The sequence below is a fragment of the Myxine glutinosa genome, chromosome 8 (assembly GCF_964187855.1).
Source record: "Myxine glutinosa chromosome 8, kmMyxGlut1.1, whole genome shotgun sequence".
In the NCBI taxonomy this organism is placed as follows: Eukaryota; Metazoa; Chordata; class Myxini; order Myxiniformes; family Myxinidae; genus Myxine; species Myxine glutinosa.
Genome location: NC_136268.1, coordinates 121,959,675 through 121,984,594, shown reverse-complemented (window position 1 = coordinate 121,984,594; position 24,920 = coordinate 121,959,675). Strand labels below are relative to the sequence as shown.

Below are 24,920 nucleotides of genomic sequence, written 5' to 3'. Positions count from 1 at the left end.
AAAATATGCATTCAATTGAAAACTACTTCACGTTTCATTCATAATTGGATTTTTTTTTTTTTCGTGGTGCAGTATTTGGCTTGGAGGAATTTTCAACTTCATCAATTGAGCCAACAGCCAAATGATAATAAAGCGATTTCCAGGTCACAAGGCACCATTTAATTCGTTTCTAGGGAGCGCTGATATGTGAAGCACTCATACCGGATATAGGGTTACAAGGCTCTGGCATGCTTCAAACCAAATTTGGCAAGTGCCAGCAGCCGTGCATCCCTTGGAGGCCGACGGAAAGAACACCACCGAGGGAGTTGCACGTTTGAGCTTCTGATCCTTAAGGGGTAAAAACTATACCTGAAGTCCAACTGCATCGGTCTTCATCTTGCATCTATCCCTCCATATGCCTCATCTCAAAGGTATCAGCTGTGTGCACATTGTTAAGCATGTTTATTGTGGTCATGAGATAGCCACAACGAATACGTTTAACATCTATGCGTTTATATGGAAGGATATTTATTGCAACAGTAAATACATAAATACACAAAATTAGTAATACAAATAATATCTAGACTGACGAAACAAACTTTGGAATCCAAAGTTTTTGTCTAATCCTCGCTGTGCGTTGCGTTGACTGTTTACTTCCATATTAAACATGATGGGAATGAAATTAAAATGAATGAATTCCTGAGATCAACATGGCTTTCAATAACATATAGCACCAAAGTATCATTTTATTATTATTATTATCGAATGAGAATGATTTATCGCGGGGAAAATTGCAGACAAGTGAGCATCATAATCACACTAAAATACGCAATTTGGCGTCTGTCTGTCTGTCTGGTGATAGTTTGACCACGATACATTCCGTTGTTACTTATCCAATCTTCAACCAAACTTGACAGGATGACTGAGGGTTACACAATGAAGTTTGAAGCGCATTAATTTCCGCCCCCCCCCCCCCACCCTCCTAAAGGGGGGTTTTTTCCCTGAGTTTTCCCCGACATTGCCGTCAATTGGGTTGCATGTTGAGGTGTATAACCAATAACCATGTTAATTTAGCTTTATCGTGGCGTTTTTCCAAGGCTGCTTCTAATAACAAAACTAATGATAATAGCATAATTTTAATGTTATTACAAAACAATATTAATAACAATAATATCCCACCTCCCCAAGGGTTTTTTCCTCCTTGAACAAACGTCGAGTCAACGTTTATAAATAGCTTATCATGGGAGCAACGGCTCAACGGCCTCTACTTTTTAAACAGTCGCTAATGCTCTTGATAATACTAAATAAGGAAATTTGGAGGAATCCCGACATCCGTGAGGTACGTTTTACTTACAGAACTGAGCGATGATCTACTGTACTCTATATACCCCACAAGGGTGGAGAAATAACCTGACCCTTCCTGCCACTAACATGACGTTTTTCGTAGCGAACCCTTGAAACTCGCTCCTGCTGTTTAACACGAAATTGAAACACCAGCACTTGCCAAGCCAGCCATTCCTTAACAGTTTTGAATGGGGTGCTTGCTCGAATACTTAAGCCACTTGGTGATCTCTCCACAAGAAGCATGGTAAATGAACACACATCCAATGTTCTGGAGACCCGAGCATAGATCGACTGTAATCTATATACCCCAAAGAGGAATGACCCTTCCTGCCGCTCCCGTAGTGAGTGGGTGTACTCGTATATGGATATGCAAACGAAACTAATCTATTTTCATCCTAGATTAATCATTAAAATTAAAGACCAAGTTCAAGGTTCAAGGCACCATACAACAACAACAACAACATTCATTTTAAGGCCATTTTCCCTGCTGGAGCGGGGGTTAGCCTTGCGGTCCCCATGACAATCTTCTCCATCTTGCCCTATTTTCTGCATCTCTCCTTGTTAACCCCCTTGCCCGCATTTCTTCTTCCACCATCTTTAGCCAAGTCTTTCTCGGTCTTCCCCGTCCTCTACTTCCTTCTACATTCATTTCCATCACTCTTCTCAACCAGTCACTTTCATCCTTCCTCAAACCATGACCAAACCATCTCAACCTGTTCCTCTTCACAGCATCAATCATAGGCTCTATTCCCATCATTTTTCGCAATTCATAATTTGTCTTCCTCTCTCTCAACGATACTCCGCACATCCATCGAACCATTCGCATTTCCACCCTTTCCAACCTTCGTTGCTGCTCTACGTTCATTACCCATGTCTTGCTCCCATAAATCATAACACTTCTCACACATGCAGCATACCCCTTTCCCTTCAGCTTCAACGACACTCCCCTCCTCATCAGCACGCCACTCAGTTCCCGAAACTTCTTCCATGCACATCTCACTCTAGCAACCGTTGCCGAGTCTGATCCACCTTCTCCATTCAGCATGTCTCCGAGGTAGCAAAATGTTTTCACACCTTCCAGCTTCACGCCGTCTCCAAGATCCAACTCAACATTTCCTCCATCTGCAGCTCCCTCTGTGCACACCTTACATTTGAATGTAGCTGCCACACTGGTTAATGACCCTCTCAGACCACGACATTTTTGATGAACCCACTCAGCGCACATTGTACATTGAATGGAGTTCACTCCGACACCCTTCCTGCACACAGCACAGGGGCACTTCCCAGTTCTTTCCACCTCACCACATGCTTTACCACTTGCCATCACCTTCGTCTTTCCGATATTCACCTTCAGACCTTTTGTCTCCATACATTCCTTCCACTTGTTCATCTTTTCCTTCAGTCCATCCATACTTTCCGCAATCAACACCAGATCATCTGCCTACAACAACTCCCACGGTAAACCCTCCTTTACGTTCTGAGCCAGCACCTCCATCACAGCTGCAAATAGTAGTGGACTTAGTACCGACCCCTGATGCACTCCCACCTTCACCTCAAACTCACCACTGTTCCCGTCCTTCGTCCTTACAGCTGTGCGCACTCTTTTGTACATTGCCATCAATAATCTGATCAACCATTCCTCCACTCCTAACTTCCTCATTGCCCATGTCAATACTTTGCGTGGAACCCTATTTAATGCTTTCTCCAGATCAACAAACCCAAGAAACAACTTCTTCCTCTTCTCCATGTACTTCTCCTGCAACTGCCACACAATAAAAAGCACGTCTGTCGTTCCTCTTCCTGGCATAAATCCAAACTGCATTTCGTCGATCTTCACTTTCTTCCTTATCCTCCTCTCCAACACCCTTTCCAATACCTTCATTCCATGCTCCAATAACTTTATCGCTCGGTACGAGCCACACTCCAGAGGGTCACCTTTCCCCTTGTATAGAGGGATGAGGGTACTCAGTTCCCAATCCACTGGAATGCGGCCCTCTTTCACCGCCAGATTACAGATCTCTGTCATTCTCTTCACACCCCAACTTCCTGCTGCCTTAAACATATCTCCCACAACTCCCGTCGGCCCTCCCGCTTTTCTACTCTTCATTGCTTTTATCGCTTCCTCAACTTCCTTCTCAGTTATCTTCTCTGCCGGTCCTAAAACTGGGTTACTCTCTATGTTGCCATCCCATTCATTCTCTGTATTCAACAGCATTTCCATATATCTTTTCCATCTTCCATTAATTCCATCTGGGTCCACAACGATTTGTCCCACTTCATCCTTCAAGCAACTCACCCCCATCACATCACACCTCTCTTTCACTATCTGCTTTGCAATCCTGAATACCGCTCTCTGACCCTCTTCCGAATCCAAGCGTTCTCCGAACATTTTCCTGCATGCCTCCTGCGCCTTTGCTACCTCTTTCTTTGCAGCCCTATCTTGCCTACGCACCATCAGGTAGTCAACGGTTGTCGTCGACCCACCTGACGTGTATGTAACAAGCTTATTATCCTCTTTCTGGAACCGAGTATTACAAATCAACAAATCAGCTCCATCAGCAAACTCCAAAATCCTTTCACCTTCTCCATTTCTCACACCATATCCGTAACCCACATGAACTCCCTCAAAACCATCCATACTCCTTCCCACATGTCCATTTAGGTCTCCTCCTACCACAACAACTTCCTCATCTTTCACGTTTTCCATCAGCTTCTCTATCGCACACCAGAACTTGTCCTTCTCTTCATCGCTCCGACCACCCTGCGGAGCATATCCCGAGATGACATTCACCAAGAGCTTTCCAATCATCATTTTCACCATCATCAACCTATCACTCACTCTAGTCACACTCACCACACTGTCTACAAACTCCTCAGAAAACAGGACACCAACACCATTCACGCCCTCCAGGCACCCTTGCCACACAAACTTGTATTTCTGTCCCTGCCTACCCTTCACCATTCTCACACCACTTCCCTTCCATCTCGTCTCTTGCACACAACATATGTCCACTCTTCTTCTGACCAATACTTCCACCACTTCTCCTGATCTCCCTGTCATTGTCCCTACATTCCATGTCGCAAACCTCAGAAACCGATCTCCACTTCGGGCTGTATCCTGACCATATGTCGTTGTAATTGTCATGGTTCTCTTTTTGAGGCAATGTTTTTTAATGGCTGGATGCCCTTCCTGACGCCAACCCTCTTAGTCGTCTCTTACGACACGCAGGGATACGTTGTACCTATTGTAATCCAGGGCACACGCCATAAAAGTTATGAAATTGGTATTAATGCAAAAGCTCGTTCATTCCCCAGTGTTACAGGAATAATTCAACTTAATTACTCATCTATATAGTACGGGCATGCCCTAGTTCAATAAAACCACAAAATTATTATCTTTTGACCTTTTAACAGGAACAACATGTACTCAGTTCATGCCCATAAGTTTGGTCTGCAATGATATAAATAAACAAAAGCCACATTTAAAAAAGAAAAAAAGAAAAAAAAAAGTATATATATATATATATATACATACACAATATATACATATATACGTTAGTGCTGAGTCGATTAGAAAATTTGACTACAACCCATAACCGTTTAGAAAGAAAAAAAAAATGCTGATTTATGCTACCATTACCGATTATAAAATAATTTTAAAATGACGGCATTTCACACACATGAGTGTATATCGTGCTGGGTTGGTGCCATGCCCGGATTGACGTTATTGAGTGGATGTGAATGAATACATTTTAAATCCCTTCTCTAATCGATTGGTTTATCGACTGGCACAGCATTCTGTCATTTTTAAATGGACAATGAGGTATCATGTGCGGTAATCTTCATTCTGATGAAGCAGCATTTGCATGGAAGGAAAGAAGCAAGAGGTGTGCTCATTCAATAAGTTATTGACGGATTTAAAATGATTTCACAGTTGACTGGTCATGTGAAAAGCAAGTGTTATTCAAAATATGAAAATGCAGTGCAGGAAGACCTCAGGTTACAAAGGGATTCCGTTCTGAACAATTATTCATACATTAAGTAAATCAATTACCTGTTCACTCAGTGTTATAAATGGTTTTATCAGCACACAAGTGGGGGCTACTCACCGGGGCTTTCACAAGCTTAGCATGAGAAGAACCAAACCAAGGAAAATGCCACGTTTGAGAATTTTAATATTTCTGGCAAAATGCGGCACCCATGGAACTTGTGCCACAAGGCTGTGTGCCAGCACCGTTCGATATGGGGCTCTTTATGTCACAGTTCAGAGCACAAATGGTGTTGACGAGTGAAAGAATGAGTGGCAAAATGCAAGTGATGGGCACAAAAATGGACATGATGAGCGGGGAAATCAAACGTGAGCTGGGCGAAGTCATGGGCAAGGAAATGGAGGCTGTATGGGAAGAGGAAAGGGGTGTAGGATCGGTGTCTGGAAAAACAATGATGGAATTTTCTGTTGTTACAGTTTTCATCAAGTGGGGTCGCCAATCTTTGTCTGATCTATTTGTCGACCCTGAGCAACCCCCACTTGTCCTCAAGACCGAATTGAGCAAGCTGACCGGTGTGCAACCAGAGCGGCAGCGTCTTCTTCTGCAGGGAACAGCTCTTAAGGCAAGCCTGTGTACATGCATGTCGATGAGTTAAAAGGACATTAACCTCTTTTCCTTCTCCCCATTTAGCTTTTACAACGATAGATTTACCTGGTGTTGGCCTAATGCTTAGGGTGGCAGGCTTGGGATGCTAAGGTCCTGAGTTCGAATCCCGTTCAGCTGTTGAATTAATACCAGGTCGGGTTGACTCAGCCTGTCATCCTTCCGAGGTCGGTGAAATGAGTAGCAGTGTACTGGGTCTTCTCTCGAGGACGTTGGAAGCAGGATTTGCACTCAGGCCGCCATAAAAACAACTCATTCCATAGCACACACAGTGGTGTGTGTCAGAATGCTGCTGAGGAGTCGTTCAAGGACACAGTGACGTGCTGATCCAGCGTACGCTCCCATCTTCTATATAAGAGTGTTGGTCTGTGTGTCTGTGTGTCTGTCTGTGTGTCTGTGTGTCACCATTTTTCTCAGAGTTGGCTGAACGGATCTTCGTCAAACATTCAGAGGTTCATCAGTGAGTGCCTGGGAGTGTTTTAGGCAAAATTTTATTTATTTATTTTTAAATGAAAAAAAAAGTTGTTTTTTTTTTAATTAAAAAAACAAAAACGCTCGATAGTGCCCAAGCCTTTTGTTAATTAATGACAGTTATATACAAGTACACATTCGCAAAATAAACACAAAACAATCACCATACATTTGAACACAGATACATCAAACAATTCCGGAAGTGTACGAAGTTGGATGTAAGGCTTCTTCTTCTTCCTGATCGGCATCACACTTAAGGGTGTAGTACTGGTGAAAAATTGAGAAAACTACGTAGGTACCTTTGAGAGGCCTTTACACAAAAACAAAGTCAAGTTAATATCTAATTTTCAGTTTTTCTTGAAAGATATAATCTTGGCTTTAACTCAGACCAGTTTCAACGCTTCTTTGTCATATTACATGCATATAATTTGCATAAATTAGACCGTCAATAAAAAACAAGGAAAAACAAAGAACACATTTCTACTTCTATCTTCTATGTCACCTATCATTCTTTTCACACAAAACTTGGTACATGTATTATACATGTGTTACTCTACTACCTGATGAGAGGATTTTGTGAAATTATGTCAAATGTTCACTAATTAGCTAATTATGCCAATTACCAGATAAAACTTGGTTGTCCTTCAATAAATCCACAATGGCTACTCCTATAAACAAAAGCCTTCATCATTTTAAAGGAAGTGATATTCTGAATATCCTGTCCAAATTTCAGCCCAAAAGAATGATGCAAATTTAAAGTTATAACAAATTTCATGCAAAATATTATATTTCTTGTAAATTGCGTGTAAAGATAACAATAATTAGGGGTACTTCTATGACCTCTAATAGCATGGTTCTTGTTTATAAGACTATAAGGAAACTGTTCAGCTTTAAAATAAAAAAAAACAAAAATAAAAAACAAAACCTGTTCACCAGTACTACACCCTTAACTCAGAAACGTGATGAACCCCACATTCACCAGTATATATTCAGCGAAAAGGTGATGAATCCCCTTCCTCTCCTGCTTCCCTTCCCCCCCCCCTCCTCCCCTTCCCTTCCCCCCCCCTCCTCCCCTTCCCTTCCCCCCCCTCTCCCCCCCTCTCCCAAATCCTCCCCCCCTCCCTCCCCCACCCCCCTCCTCCCTTCCCCCCCTTCCCCCTCACAAATGTGATAAAACGTGATAATAAAATAAATAAATAAATAAATAAACAAGAAGACGTCATGCGGAGCATGATACTTGCAAAATCCGCCCCCCACCCCCAAGAAAAAAAATCCCATTGACACAGCAAATTGTCCTTTTCATGAAGATTAAAATTGACAATCTTGATCAAAGCTCAGGCCAATAGGAAGAAAAGTGTAGATTTTTTCAGATGAAAAATGATGATTTTGGAAGGTTGACCTTGGGTTGACCTTTAACCTTAGTTTCCCTATTTAGTGATTCAATGTGCAAATGCTGTTCAATTTTGAAAGTCAATCGGATGAAAATGGAGGATTTTAAAAACTTGGCGTATGTTGACCTTTTGGCCTATGTTGACTTCAAAAATAGTTGGTGGTTGAATTCAGTGACCACATATGTAAATCCTCTTAGAATTTCAAGTCAATCAAATGAAAATTGGTGATTTTAGAAATTCGGCCTATGTTGACCTTTTGGCCAATGTTTACCTAAAATATAATTTGTGGTTGAATTCAGTGACCAGATATGCAAGTCCTCTTCAAATTTCAAGTCAATCAGATGAAAATTGAGGATTTTAGAAATTTGGCCTATGTTGACCTTTTGGCCTATGTTGACCTCAAAAATACTTAGTGATTCAATTCAGTGACCAGATATGCAAGTCCTCTTTAAATGTCAAGTAAATTAGATGAAAATTGAGGATTTTAGAAATTTAGCAAAGTTGGTGACCTTTGGCCTATGTTGACCTTTTGACCTTTTGACCCCAAACACAATAGGCTTCTCAATTGGGACGACCTCTTCAACTTGGTGAAGTTTCGTGACGATCAGTTTAGAATTGTTACCTGTAGGCCGGTGACAAACAAGCAGACAGACAGACAGAACCACAAACGCAACCGAACAATATACTTGAAAAATCTTCGATTTTGCAGGTAATAAAATAAGTGAAATCATAAGTGATGTCAGGTAAAAATGTGATACTTGAAAACAGCTGAAGGATTTGAATCAAACAAGGTACATGTATACATAATGATGTAATAATGTGGGCGAAGGCATATCGGGTGATGTCTCAACGCCGAAGTGTCCTTCTCGTTCCAACATGTATTTACAATCAAACAATCTTTCCATACATAATCCTTGGGCAAAATACTTAATCGTTTCAAATAAAATGCAATATTATTCTGTATCGAAACCTTGAATATGATGTGTGTCTCATGACTTGTTCATCATTCACTTTGGACATCACGTAAACTTTGCAACATTGCCTTGCTAAATGCAAAATCAAAGGTCATGGAAGAAAGATTTGAGAGAATAGATGGGCATCATACTGACTGAGGGTCAGACATGAAACAAACAAAGGCTTGACAGTCAAGAAATTCCTGGAGGTCAGAGTAGGAAAGGGAGAGGTGGAGGTGGAGAGGTGGATAGCAGGGGTAGAAACAATCACACCTGAGAAAAGAATACACGATATCGCGTAGCGGGAGGCTATATCGTGTATTGTTTTCTCAGTTGAATTTTTTTTGAAAAAACATTGAATTGAGATTATTTTTTGAAAAAAACGAAGGGAAGAGGAGACAATACATCAGGTAGGAAAATAGAGAAACAAAAGGAGTTTGGATCAGCACAAAAACTCGACTTTGACCCAGTAATAACTTCCTGAAAAATCTTTCATTGTATGAATAGTTCCTGGATGATAATGTGCATCATGGTATGGCTACAATGGTACAATGGGGGGGAGGGAGGGAGGGCCTTCGCCTCTTCGTGTGTGATGCCACTGACTTTTTTTTTTTTTTTTGTATACAAGATCGAGGCTCGTGAAAGAGCGAACATTAATCACACAGAAAGACAAACCGACACATAAAACATATAACATCGGGAGCGGTAGACAAGATGGGGAGAGAGGGGGAAGGACACAAACACAACATTTGAGAGCAGGGACCGAGAGACATGGAGAGATCTGTGAGAGGGAGAGGGCTTTGGAGGGGGGCATAGGGAAGGGGGGGGGGGTGGGAGAGGTATAAAACATATGGACACTGCCAGGACTTCCAGGAAAGAAGTTGGAATTTCAAGCAAGGTGGATCTGGGGTGAATTAGCGGGGGTAGAAAAGATCAAGGTTTTGGATGGGGGAAGATAAGAGATGGTGGTGAACAGCTGTTTTAAAGACCTGGAGGGAGGAGTGGGATTGAAGGGAGAGAGGGAGTTTGTTCCAGAGGCGGGAGAAAAGAGGAATGAAAGAGTGAAGGTGAGCAGAGAGCCGATCAGAAAATATAATTTATTGGTCGAAATAAACCTTTTGCCAACTTGTTCTTCCCCATGGGAAGGAAGCTGGGATTCAAATGCACAAAAGCTTACAGATCTGAATATCACTCATTTTGGAACACCTCAAGTAAACTAAAAACAGAAGCGAGAACAGTCAGAAAAACAAACACATTGACCATAGTAGGAAAACGAAATGCATCTGCTGCAGCTTGGTGGATTGAGCAAGGAAAAATGCATTTCCAGAAATAGAAACCAAGAGCATCCAGCCAAAGTTGAAAACTCCTTGCACACAAAACAGGCTGGTATGACCGAGCAGGAGCAAGAAATATAGCATCAAAATGTACAAGGTACTGTACTTTGCAAATCACAACCAGCTTCCTCTAGCCTCCTCGAGCTTAAAGAACAAACAATAATGCAAATTCTGCTGAAAATAATAAATCTGCTAAAAGAGCAAATACCGAGCTGCTGTTTCAAAAAGTTAGTGCATCCGCCATCCAGTGCTGAAAATAAATCTGGTGTTGCCTACATAATGACTGATGATAGACACTTGGCCAAAGACGGTCAGTGCCTCCATAAATTATAAAATTAATTTATATAAAGATGTGAGGAAAACATGAATCCTTCAAGAATTAATTAATTACCACTCAGGTGGAAAGGCTGGAGACAGTAGTGGCCGTCAAACTGTCAGGAACACAAACTGCCACCATCTGCACGTTTGTAACGGCTCATGTGGTAATTCCCAAATGGCTGACTTCATGTCCAGATTGAACACAATGTTTACAGATTCAGATTTGTTCATAAGACAATTAGAGCAATGCCGAACTGTCTGCAGCAAAGCAGGTGATAAGTTGACATGAAAATTTGAATGAATAAAGTATTGCGAGACTCAGCATACAGTGATGGCATCGATTACGGAAGCTTACAACAGATGCGCATGTTTAAACATGATGCTGGAGAAGTAATGCAACTATACACAAAGAATTAAGTTAAGCACCCCCCCCCCGTTTTTTTACAACCTCGCACATTACAAGTTTGTTGTCGTCAAAACAGTGTAATATACCCATGATATTGCTATATTTTCTGGAGAAGTGATATTATGGTCACATAAAAACATAACAATCATGCCGTTTTCAATATTTTATTCTGAATAATTTAAGGTGAAATTTTTTGGGAATTTTAGGCATATTTTCACCTCAATTTAAGTATGGAGCTATAGGTCCATCACGGACAGTGTGGATGACGTTTATGTTTTCTAACGTACAGTCATTGTTCTGAGAAGACCTCTAGCGATCTTTGCGTCAATAACGTGTGTAGGACCCACGTGATCGGATCACTGACTCAACCCTACGTCTCATAGACCCTGTAAGCCGTCGTATGCGTTGCTGTGGCAGGTTGTTCCATTCCCGATGTAATGCACGTTCCAATTCATCCAGATTGGCTATTGGAGGGACCATCTTCGCAATTTGTCGTCCCAACATGTCCCAAACGTGCTCGAGGGGGTTCAGGTCAGGACTGTACGCAGGCCAGGGGATGGTTGTCACAGCACCTTGCTCCATCCGATCACGTGGGTCCTACACACGTTATTGACGCAAAGATCGCTAGAGGTCTTCTCAGAACAATGACTGTACGTTAGAAAACATAAACGTCATCCACACTGTCCGTGATGGACCTATAGCTCCATACTTAAATTGAGGTGAAAATATGCCTAAAATTCCCAAAAAATTTCACCTTAAATTATTCAGAATAAAATATTGAAAACGGCATGATTGTTATGTTTTTATGTGACCATAATATCACTTCTCCAGAAAATATAGCAATATCATGGGTATATTACACTGTTTTGACGACAACAAACTTGTAATGTGTGAGGTTGTAAAAAAACGGGGGGGTGCTTAACTTAATTCTTTGTGTATACTTTTGAGTTGTCCAGTCTGGATTTGATTCCAGACATGAAACAAAAACTGTCAGATCGTGCTTCGCAAGCAGGGAGTTACATCACATGTGCACCCTTTCCTCAGGTGGATGTTAAACTGGGGTTCTTAGCCAATATGCATATTGGGTTGGTGGACATTAGCTATTAGCTAGCATAAATTGGTGAATATTAAAGATTAGGAAAAAGCTCGTCAAAAATGACGGGTTGAAGCAGTTTATTTGACGGTGCAGCCTCGTGAGCATGCCAAAGTCTGAAGCCTCGGCCTAGTTTCAGATGTGCTTATATCGTCTTTATTTATTAGACATCATACAGATGTAAATGAACACTCGTTTTAATCTACGTGCGTTGCACATCATGTGCAGCGAATTTCAACTCTCTGCACCTTGTATTTATTGTTATATATATATTTTAAAACGTTTCTGTACACCGCCCTTGAGGCCCGGTTTGCAAACCACCATCTACAATTCCAATAGAAGAAACATAATTACTCTTTTATGGAAAATGTTTTTCCAGTTTGTTTTATCCTCAAAAATGAACAAACGTTCATGTTCAAAGATACCCTTATGAAGGGGGGCAGACAAGTAGGTGATAAATGTTGCTTCTGGGACACCTCCGTTTAACATGGGAAATCCCTATCTAATGTCATTTCCCCCCTGTCTTTTTCAAAAATCATAAACACCTCTATTTCTCCCTCTATGAACCTATAATCCTTCTCACCTTATGAACCTATAATCCTTCTCGCCTTATGAACCTATAATCCTTCTCACCTTATGAACCTATAATCCTTCTCACCTTATGAACCTATGATTTTCTTCCTTTATGAATCTATAATCCTTCTAGCCTTATGAACCTATGATCCTTCTCACTTACATGTAATTTTTACCCTATTCCCCCCACTAGCCCCTTAATGTAGTTCCTTAGACCACTCTATTAATGAGCCTATAAATATATTATCTCTTTCTAACTTTTTTAAGAGTTCCATTCTCCTATAGAACTCATCCCCATCAAGTATATTTATAAAGTATACAGGTTCCTTAACCTTTTGTTGTGAAAGTATAAAGTGGTATGTTTCACGGAGGGTTCTTGTTTGACCTCCTCCTCTCCCACATACCATTTTAAAATTATAATATTTATTATCCGATTGATAACCATTAAAGTTCTCACTCCACTCTAATATAATTTTCTTCCCGCCCTCCAGTACCCCACTTAACAAATGAATACGTTTATCCGTCTTGAGAACCTTCTGACCAGTGATTCTCTCAACCTCTTGAATCTGATATTTTTCACATTCGTTGTGTTTTCCATTTATATACCAAGGTTGATTACACCTCCACTCTTTAGTCTGGTTGATACTTGGTTCTATCATTTATATAATAGAAAAAAGGTGGTGGTAGCCCGTTAAAATCCCTAACCCCCCTTTTTAACTTATCACTTATATATATCTTATCACTTATATATATCTTATCACTTATATATCTTATCACTTATATATCTTATCACTTATATCTTATCACTTATATATCTTATCAGTTATCACTTATATAGCTTATCACTTATATACTTATATAACCATAAGGGAGACTATCAATTCCATTTTCTAAAATAAACCTCTTATCATCAAAAGCCCCCAATGCTTTCTTATTCACCTCTTCTGAATATAATTGATGTTTATAACTTCTTATTCCATTAATCTTTCTAAACTCTTCTTTCTTTGTTGTTAAACAGTTATAATAATCCTTAAAGTTTATTGTTTCTTTAATGACATTTTTCTTTACACCTTTTAACTTCTTATCAGTCTTTTCAACGTTATTCACAATGTATTTATAAGCATAAGCCTTCGACCTCAATCCCACAAATTCACTCATAACATTTCCTCCCAATTCATCCTTGAACTTTCCAATCACCTTTTTATTTTTAGAAGAGAACAACTCACTCTCTGGACTGTAATTACTTGTATCATAGATATTAATGTCCTTTTTCATGTCTGAATAAACATCATCAGTATTAATTTTCAAAATAAATCTATCAGTATCCATATACAACAATGACACATTATCCTTATACTTTGATTTTAGATTAATATAAAAGTAATCATACATTAATGACTTTGACAAGTCAAGAATTGATGTTCCAATGTAAATAGGTTTGTCCATTTCAATACTCTCTTTAACCAAATGGATCGCACAAAAGTTCTCAGTAAAGACCTCAGCTCTAGTAAAACTCGGTCTATTAATTAATTTTGATGCTTGTTCCCAAGATGTTGCTAGTCTGATATTTTGTCTTTTCCTCACATTCTCCATGGTCTTACCAAAGACCGCATTATTCATCAATTTATAAAAGTCTTTCTCAAAATCTGTTTTTGACTCTGTTCTTCTTTGTGTATTAAAATCAATGTACCCCTTTAACCAATGACTTTGATTGAACTTTAGAACCCTGTGGATCTTCTCTACTCTTCGACCTTTTGATAAATATTGTCGCAAATTTCTTTGGTGTAGTACATAATTTTTCTTGTTATATAATGTAGTAAGTAATTTTTCTGTTGATTCACCTATATCAAACGATCGTTGATAATCACTCAACCATTCTTTCTTTGGACTTTCTTTCTCACAAGCAAATGGAAGATCTTTATGTTTGATATGAAGTTCTTCAGGATATTTTAAATTGACCTCAAAATAATAACCAACCTTTGAATCATCCAATTCTTTTTGTGTAGAGATACATACATCTTGTAAAACCTTTGTGTAGTCTTTTTCCTTTACCCATCTTAGTTTCCCATAATAAAGAGCTTGAGACATTGCCCAGCCATACAAGTTGTTTGCGTCATAGTACATCAAGTAAGAACTCTCTTTCGTTGAATCATAATTTGGAAGATATTTGTTATTTGCTTTTGCGTATCTGCTCGAGCATACTTGTGAAATTCCACCTCTTTTTACCTTTTCAATCATCAAAAGCATATCGACATCGGTTATCAAATCCAAATCTTGTTTTGTCATTTTCAACATCGCGCTCCAAGCCAATCCAGGTGCTGTGTAGTAGTGAGCAGGATCCAATCCATATCCAGTGCGACAAACAGATCGAAAGGCTTCAAATACATCGGCCAATAAAAGCACATCAGTTTTGAGATACAAATCGTGATACTCGCCAAGATTCTTGATGTTATATTTTTCCCAAACATTTTGTGCGTGTACATAATCTTTATCAGATATATGACTGTTGTTTAATTTCTTATCGAAATTTTCTTTTAAAGGAAGTTGTGTTTCATTGAATCTCTCAAATGAGTCCATATAGTCAAAGGGGTAAATTCCCTTTTGTGTTAGAAAATCTTTATCTGAAAAATACTCTGAAAGACATGGAAACTCTTTTAGATTTTGAACCAAGTTAGCCAATGGACTTGCCATGAATTTAAATGTATCAAGAAATCTGATATGAGTAAAAGGAGATGTGTGAATTGTTTTTGTGAATGAAATGTATTTCTGATCTGTGTTAGGAATTGCTGAAATGTGTCCAGATGTCTTTGAAAGTTCATTAATAAATAGATGCGTATCATAATGAGCATTGTTATGAAGAAAGACAGGAATGAAAGAGGGGAGTTGATAATTAATATTACAACTTTGAAGAGCTGGACCTCTATATTTACCAGTGAGATGACAATGATCTCTAACCTTTAGACCTTCACCAATTTTTTCCTCACAAATATGACAAACATTGTTTTTTCTAAATTCCCTTTTCTGTTCACTCGTCAAGGACATTGGTTTATTAGTTTCTCTCATTATCTTGGTTAATCGGACACAGTCTTTTTCTAGTCGTTTCACAAACTCCTCTGGGGTATTTGAGCCTCTATACTCCTCTAACTTGTTATATTTATCACCAACGGATGATTTGATATAATAACAAAAACCGCAAGGAGTATGTTTTTGATATTTATTTGTGTACGATTCTTTTGGATCTGGAGAAGCAGTATCTATTTTTTCTAGAATACTTTCAAAATCAGCATATATAACAAATGGATGTTTGATCTTTTTCTTTTCATCTTTGAATGTGATATGTGAGCCTTCTTTAGGCATATTGATTACTGTTGATTTATGTTCACCACAATAATTAGAATGTTTATCTAATCTTTCTTGTGTATGGAAGAAGTTAAGACAACACAAACAAATATATATTTTATTTGTTCTTTTACATACTTGTGGTTTTATTAATTTAGCAATATCTTTAATGTATGTATAATGTGAATTTTCCTCTGCATTAAACTATAGAAGATTAATATGAGTTTGTTTACAATTGTCAGAAAGCTTTAAAACCTGAATGCTGTTTGTTTCTGTTAGACCATAAACATTAACTGATAAATTATTTATCTTTTCAAATTTAGGAATATCATTTAAAGCCATCGGAAACTTTAGATCTTTCGTATTTAATGTATTCTCATATTTTTTATAATGAGATACTCTTTCATCATGAAAATGTGGAGGATGTAAGTGTGCTAGAATAGACCAGAGAAAACATTTATTGTCTTTATTTTTGATATTGATAACTGCTTTTCTATTTTTGATAACACTGGGTAAATCAATGTAGGAAGAAGCTTTTAGAGGATCTGATTTAAGAATATGAATGTCTATGTAAATAATTTTTCCTATATTGAATCCACTTCCTACGATTGAATTATCCACATCTTGCTCTTGTTTAATAAGTTCATCATAGACTCCTGATGTTTTAAAATCTTGATATGAAGATATAAAGTGTGGCTCAGTTCTCATGTATGGTGTATCTAAAACTCCTTCATCCTTTGTCATTTCTAATTTTACTCCCATATAAAATTTAAGTGGTTTCATTTCTTTTAGTGTTTTTTCAATCAACGTTTGAACAGCAGGTTTAACTATTTCTACAGCATCAACTATAGACTCTGGTTCAGGAGGTTTGAAGTTAAAGACTCTTATTTTAATATGTCCTTTGAATGCGCCATCAGAGTTTTTAGTTGTGATAAAATTTGATAAATGTAGAATTGTTTTAAGATGTATTTCGAAGCCTTTCTTGAGGATATTTTTATTACATGCAGAACAGTGTTTTGTTTCCTTCTGAATAGGAGATAGTAGGTGAAGTAGATTAAATGTGTGTTTGTTAGTTTTAAGGTGTCTTTTGTATTGTTTATATTCTTGTTCACAAACATAGCAATACGTTGCTTTGATCATATTTATTTATATAGTAAAATTATACTTAAAACAAAGTGCCTTTTTTAGAGGCTTTTTAAAAGATGAAACTGTGCTTAAAGTAAAACACCTTTGAGCTTTTCAACTCGTTTTATGTATATAACTTTACTTAAAGTAAAACACCTTTGAGCTTTTCAACTCGTTTTATGTATATAACTTTACTTAAAGTAAAACACCTTTGAGCTTTTCAACTCGTTTTATGTATATAACTTTACTTAAAGTAAAACACCTTTGAGCTTTTCAACTCGTTTTATGTATATAACTTTACTTAAAGTAAAGCGTCTATGTATTAGCCAGAAAGTTTAGATACTCTAGTTCATCAATTTCAATTTCACTATCTGAGTCATCAATAAAGCTACTCTCATAACTATCATTTGAACACAAACTATTAGTATCATAACTATCTTCAGATCCTAGACTCTCAGTATAATAACTCTCAGAGTATTGACTGTTAATATCACTCATTTACATACCATTAAACTTCCATCAATATCTATATATTTTCTTTCATTAGAACTAATAACCACAATATTTTTTACATTAAATGTTATTTTCAAATAATCTCTAATAATCAGAGTACGGAATGATAGTTCACCACTAATATTCATATTATTAATTTCACCCACATGTTTGGGTCTATTAAAGAATATACAAATGTTTCCTCTAGAATCGTTGATGGTCTTATCATTCATTTTCAAAGCTTCTTTATCAATGACCTTTTCAAGCTTTGAGTAAATTGTTAGTAGTAGTGGAGAAACTTTTGTCAAATTTACTTTAATAGAGTTATTAATTAACATATACACAAAGAATTAAGTTAAGCACCCCCCCCCCGTTTTTTTACAACCTCGCACATTACAAGTTTGTTGTCGTCAAAACAGTGTAATATACCCATGATATTGCTATATTTTCTGGAGAAGTGATATTATGGTCACATAAAAACATAACAATCATGCCGTTTTCAATATTTTATTCTGAATAATTTAAGGTGAAAATTTTTGGGAATTTTAGGCATATTTGCACCTCAATTTAAGTATGGAGCTATAGGTCCATCACGGACAGTGTGGATGACGTTTATGTTTTCTAACGTACAGTCATTGTTCTGAGAAGACCTCTAGTGATCTTTGCGTCAATAACGTGTGTAGGACCCACGTGATCGGATCACTGACTCAACCCTACGTCTCATAGACCCTGTGTATCTGCATTTCATCAATGGATAATTGCTAATGTCATACCAATCATTATTTGATCTCACATACTTTAGAATATATGCCAATGTATACATATACACAAAGAATATATATTAGGGGGTGCTTACCTTAATTCGTTGTGTAGGGGTGCTTAACTTAATTCTTTGTGTATAGCTTGTCCCGTAAATTTAATAAAAGGACACATGTTATTCTCCATTATGGGTTTAATCCAAAAATTTCCATATTTATCTTTGTTCAATTTAACATCTTTGACATATTTTTCTATATCTTCCACCGAAGTAGAGATTGATTGAAATTTGTCTTTTGTGTTTTACTTTAAGCACAGTTTCATCTTTAAAAAAGCCTCTAAAAAAGGCACTTTGTTTTAAGTATAATTTTACTTTATAAATATGATAAATTCTGAAGGATATTTAGAATTTCCAGACTCTCCATATGATAAATTAGAAATCTGCCACCATTGTGGTAGAATAGGGCTTAATAATGAGGGTTCATATAAACAATGTATTTTCTGTGATTTAATTTTAATTAATGATAATAAAAAATATAGAAAAATATATAACTCTTTTAAATTAGAACCAAAAATGAATTACTTTACAAGATTAATAAGAGAGATGAATGTTAAGTATTATGGTGATAATACACCATTTCTTACAAGGGAAGAGACTATTTGTATTGAGGAAATGTATAAGGGTTTAATGATATTTATTATTCAAAATAATTTTAATGGAAATGTTAATACAAGATACTATATAAACAAAATAATGGATTATTTTGAAATTAAACCTGAACTCAGGATAAAATATAGAGTTTCTCAAAAAACTCAAAAAAAGTTAGATGACTTGTTTTCCAAATATATAAATGAATGATTTTTTACCCGTTTGGGAAAATAAGATAAAATTTAATAACCATAAAAATCTTCCAAATTCATTGAGATGTCTAATAGTCGGTTCAAGCGGATGTGGAAAAACCTGTTTACTTTTAAAGATGCTCCTTAGTCCTAATTTTTTAGATTATGATAATTTAATAATTTTTACAAAGTCAAGTTTTCAACCCGAGTATCAACTACTCTCACAGGGTTTTAATGCGGGTCTTAAAAAGGAACACATTATCGGTTTATTTAAACTTCAAAACAAACTAAATGATTATAATCAGGTTCATTATCAATCATTCATTATAATTATAATATTGATGATATAATACAATTATTTTGTGATACACAGAAATCAAAATCAAAACCAAAACCCATAACTTGTATTCTCAGTGATAATACGGATGATATACCTTCACCTCAAGATTTAGATAAATCAAAAAAGAACCTCGTTATCTTTGATGATTGTGTTAATGAGAGAAACCAAACAGTAATGGATAGCTACTATACAAGAGGGAGACATTCTTCTTGTAATTGTATTTATCTTAGTCAGTCATATTTTCAACTCCCTTGGCGCTCAATAAGAAACAATGCTAATACTTTTATTTTATTTAAGTTAAATTCAATAGATACAAATAATTTTTGGAGAGATAATTGTTCTACATTATGTAGTAAGAAGGAATTTGAAAATAATATGAAACACACGATTGGAAAATATAAATATATTGTTGTGAAACAAGATGAGATACTAAATGATATTTTTCAATAAATAAATACAGAAAATGAATACCGAAGAAAGAGTAAGAAAGTTTAAAGAACATCAAGAGTTGGTTTCAAAAGTTGTAAAGCAACAGGAAGACATAAAGAAGTAAAGGAGGCAGAAACTAACTGGTGAAGAAGCCTTTGAAAGAAAACAAGAGAAATTTTTTTAACCACTTTTAAAAACTCAACAAACGATTTCACCTACAGTTCCCACGGTAGAATTTACTCCGAAAAAATTTCAAATGCTCAAAGATTTTAGTCAAATGACAGAGCAAGAACTTGGAGAATTAGAATATGATGATGAAGGATTATTTCGGCATCTTGAGAAGGTAAATAAACTTTCCAATTATATTGTAGAAGCTCTTCAAAACAATGAATATTTGAAGGGTTCAAAAACCAGAGCAGGTCTCATTCCAACAGAAGAACCAGCACAGTTCCATCTTGTGAAAGAAAAGTTATTGATATTTAATGATAAATTGGTGTTCTTAAGTTCTGACCAACCAAATGTTGAATTAACCCCAAGATTAATGTTTCTTCTAACAAAAGATGGACATGCTAATTCACCTTATTTTGATGAACCGCTTGATATGGAAAGAGAGGAAGATAGAGAGTATATTGAGTTGCTAAACGCACTTGATTATGGAGTTTCTGTTGCTGGTAAAAGTAAGAAGAATGAGAAGGAGAAACATATTATTGATGCTTTAAGTAAGCTTGGTTCGGGTGTTAGTTTTCTTCCAAATGACCCATCACAATTAGTTAATAGGTTATTATTGTTGTTAGGTAGTAAGAAGGCTGGAAACAACAATTGTTTTAATGAAGCATCCGCCATTTTAGATCAGTTGATGAATATGAAAATAATTAATAAATGTCAATACAAAGATATTTTATTAGATATTAAATAAGATGAGAAGCACAATTCTTAGTTTTAATTTCACAATGAGTGATTACACAGCTTCATTCCCTTACCCACTACAACTTGACCCCACAAAAGAATATGAGGCTTCTTTGTTGTCAATGGAGACTTACAATACCCTTTTTAATATCACAGAGAAAAACAACAAGTTTAGTTATAATCCAGGAAGTGGATATAAAACTATAACCGTTTCACCCGGTGCTTACGAGATTTCTCAAATATCTTAAGAAGTCTCTCGCCTTATGAAAGAAAAAGGTGATGAACCAAAAAATATTGTAATAGATATTGAAAAACACACTTCAAAATCAACTATTAAACTTAAAAATAATTATAAAGTTGATTTCACGATTGAAAATTCGTTCAGAGAGCTATTGGGTTTCTCTTCTAAAAAGATTGAAACTAACGGGACGTCTTACAGTGATAATGTCATTCAAATATCCTCCGGTATAAATTCAGTATTAATTGTGATTCATTGTGATTTGATTGATGGTGCTTATAACGATGGAATAAGAACAAATACAATATTTTCATTCAGTGCATACTCAACCCCGATTGGTTATAAATTTAATATGGAACCAAAAAATCTTGTCTATTTACCTGTGTCAGGAAAAACCACATACAGAGTAAATTTTAGGATAACCGACCAAGATAATCGTATGATATCCTTTAATGATGAAATTATATCCATCAGAATTCACCTATGTGAAGTTTTTCAATAAATAAATAATGGTTATTGTGAGAAAACACGAGTTGGGAAAATATAAAATAATTACAGGGGATGGGATGTTCCTTTCACCATACTATAAGGATGAAGGTATGTTTCCTGGTAGAGGATACTATAAACCAAAGAGACAACGGGGTGTGGGACATCAATTTAGAAATAAAGGAGATGGGATAATTGATACTCTAATGGGTATTGGTTCAACCATCCTTAAACATAAAGACCTAATTGGTTCAACTGCTTCAGCCGTGGGCTCAGTTGCGGGTGCTATAAAGAGTATAAAAGATGCTCAAAAGGAGTCTCATAAATTACAAGCAATCAAAGAAATTAAAAAAGGTAAAACTCAACTATCTTCACAAGAACGACAAAAAATCATTAAAATACTTGGGTCAGGGTTTCAACGATTTTAATGCTATATAAATACAAGTATGGAAGCGATTGATAGTATCTATGATTTGGATGATACGATTATCATTTCAAACTCTACTAAAAAGGAAGCCTATTTTAAGGTAAATGCTATAACAGGAACAGACTGGAATTCAAACGGAACAAAAAGTTTTGAAATAAATAATCAACAAACTTACTTGAATATAGCTGATAGTTTCTTGCTGTGTAAATTTAAATTCACTAAGGCTGCGAATAATACTAATGCTACACTCGTAAATGATTTCTTCTGGAAAATGTTTGATAGTGTCCGCCTGTATATTGGGACACAAGAGGTTGAAGCGGTTGATTATGTCTCTGCTATATCTGAAATGATGAAATTTATACTATATTCGTTTAGTGATATAATGGGTAAGGGAACTGTTGAAGGTTTTATTCCTGATATGTCAACGGGAACAAATGCTGACCCTGGTTATAGTCAAAGGAAGTCAATGTATAATGATGATACAAAAGCAGAGCATAGTTTTACCGTAGCAGTACCTCTGAAAGGTATATTTGGATTTTGTGATTATGATAAAGTTTTGTGTGGTCTTAAAATTAGATTTCAACTACAAAGGAATGATAATGTAAATAGGTTGCTTTTTGGGGTTGAAAATGCTTTTGGCGACAATAATAAATTTGTTATTAATGATTTGTGTTGGTATATTAGTGAATATACTCCTAATCTTAAAACGGAAGCGATGTTAAATAGAAGACTTAACTCAAAGAAACCGCTAAATGTATCATACCTTAAAAGAAGATGTCAACACGTTAAACTGGAACACACTACCTACACTTGGAATTTGGGTGTTCTTGAAGGAAAGCCACGATACCTATGGCTCATTTTTAAGAAACTAGATGGAGAGGAGGGTACTGATAAGAATAATGCGCTGAGTGATAATGCTAAGGTGAAACAACTTCGGGTTTCTCTTGATGGAACATTTTATCCGCGAGATAGATTGGAAATTGATTGGGAAAAAAAAGATTATGCGGAAGCCTACAAGTCTTACCAAAAGGTGTGTGAAAGCAACGGTAATAATGAACCTATTTTGGATATGCTTGCGTTTCAAAAACTTTATACCATCTACGCAATTGACCTGAGTTCTCAAAAGGAAACTATAAAGTCTAATAGAGTGGATACTTCTCTATACATTGAAAGAGGAGAGAATGAAGAAGTTGATGCTTATTGTTTGCTTTTGGAGGAAACAGAATTACAGATTAATACAGATAATGGTGTTATGATTAATATCACATAGGTTTTTTCTCATAAATAAATGAGTAGGAAAGAACTGGTATATGTTAATCAAATCAATCTTAATAAATTAACATCTTGTATTCAAAATCAAAAGCCTTGTATTATTAACGTTAATACAATTCAAAGAAAAGGAGCAGTAAGAATTGATGTTTTACTCACAAGAGAGCAGGTAAAAACACTAAATGATACTGGTTCACTTAAAATTAAAATGACAAAACCTATGTTAAAGAAATATTCAATACAAGAGGGAGGATTTCTCCCGTTTCTAATTCCTTTATTTGCTGGTTTAAGTGCGGCGGGAGCATTGACTGGTGGTATTTCAGCAGCGGTAAAAACTGCTAACGAAAGGAAGGCACAACTAAAAGCTCAAAAAGAATTGGAAAGACATAACAAGGAGTTGGAGAAACAAATTAGTGGAAGTGGTGTAATTGTGGATTTTGCTCAAAAACTTGAAAGTCTACCTGATAAAGCTAGATTGTTAGTTGGAGATATGCTTTCCTCTATCGCTCAAGCGGGTGTTAAACTAACTAAAAGGGGTAATGGGTTATATCTTTCTCATAAATAAATGGATAAATGGTTTAAACAATTTGGAAAGAATACAACGTCAAATATAGAACTTACTAAATATTGTAAAAAACAAAAAATTGATAATGTGGTTATTTGTATGAGAGATGAATTTAAAAAGTTGTCCAAGAATACAATGAATATTATTATGAATTTAGACACACAGAATGGTTCTCATTGGGTTTGTATTCATAATAGTCAGGATAAATATTATTTTGAAAGTTATGGTATGCCACCGCCTGTTGAAGTAATACAATTCTTACAGAATGGTGTTTATCAAACATTTCAAGTTCAAGAAATTAATTCTAAATGTTGTGGTCAATTATGTTTATATGTATTATTTCAACTCAACAATAATGAAAATTTTTATGATATCATTTTAAATCTAATATAAATGACTTATGTTGGAAAAGATGGTTCTATCTTTGGAAAATCCTCTCAGGATATTGATTTATCAAATTATTATACAAAGGCACAGGCTGAACGACAAAAATATAGTATAAGTAAAAATATTAATATGAAGAATACTTATAAATTAATCAATTATCCAAACCCGACAGATGCGAATGACTTAATTAGATTTAGTGATTTATCACAATATATATATTTAAAGAAAACAGCACGTTTTGTTAAACAAGTAAAATTTACAACCACAACACCCGGTTATACTGACCATACACCTTTCCTCATTCAATTTAACTATCTGTTTACAATTGAATTTTATAAAGAAGGACATATAGTTAATATGCGAATCAATAAATGGGGGTATGATATGCCTGATTTAGGGTATAATTGGTATTTTTCAATAAACTTAGAAGACCTACATGATTTGAATCAGTCTCGTAAAGAAGAATATTATCCGCTTGGTGAGGATAAGGATTTATGTGGAAGTACAATTAGTAAACAACAAATACATGGTTTTAAGAAAAGAAAAATATATGTTAGTATAGCGATGGTTAGCATGACAAAGAAGGAAGGTAATGAGATAAGGATAGAAAGCCGAGGAATACAAACCGATTTGGTAGTGGGAAGATGAGGTGGTATTACCTGTTATAATATTAATCTCACATATATTTCTGATACATAAATGGCAGGAAAAAGACGACAAGAGAATTATAATTTTTGTATTCAGGGATACCTACAAGAAAAGGGTGCTCGGTATTACATACCTTATGATTTGGAGCATATACATGGA

General features: G+C 36.1%; 1 protein-coding gene across 1 annotated transcript in view; it reads left to right on the top strand.

The window, feature by feature from the left end:
* The first annotated feature begins 273 nt into the window (after window positions 1–273).
* The window catches only part of LOC144893328 (ubiquitin carboxyl-terminal hydrolase 14-like), a 159,650-nt gene continuing 135,003 nt past the window's right edge, over window positions 274–24,920 (top strand). Inside the window, exons 1-2 of the mRNA XM_078783720.1 lie at window positions 274–410; window positions 5,789–5,934. Coding sequence (XP_078639846.1) covers window positions 395–410; window positions 5,789–5,934 — 162 coding nt within the window. The 5' untranslated portion in view covers window positions 274–394. The remainder of the gene's footprint in view (window positions 411–5,788; window positions 5,935–24,920) is intronic.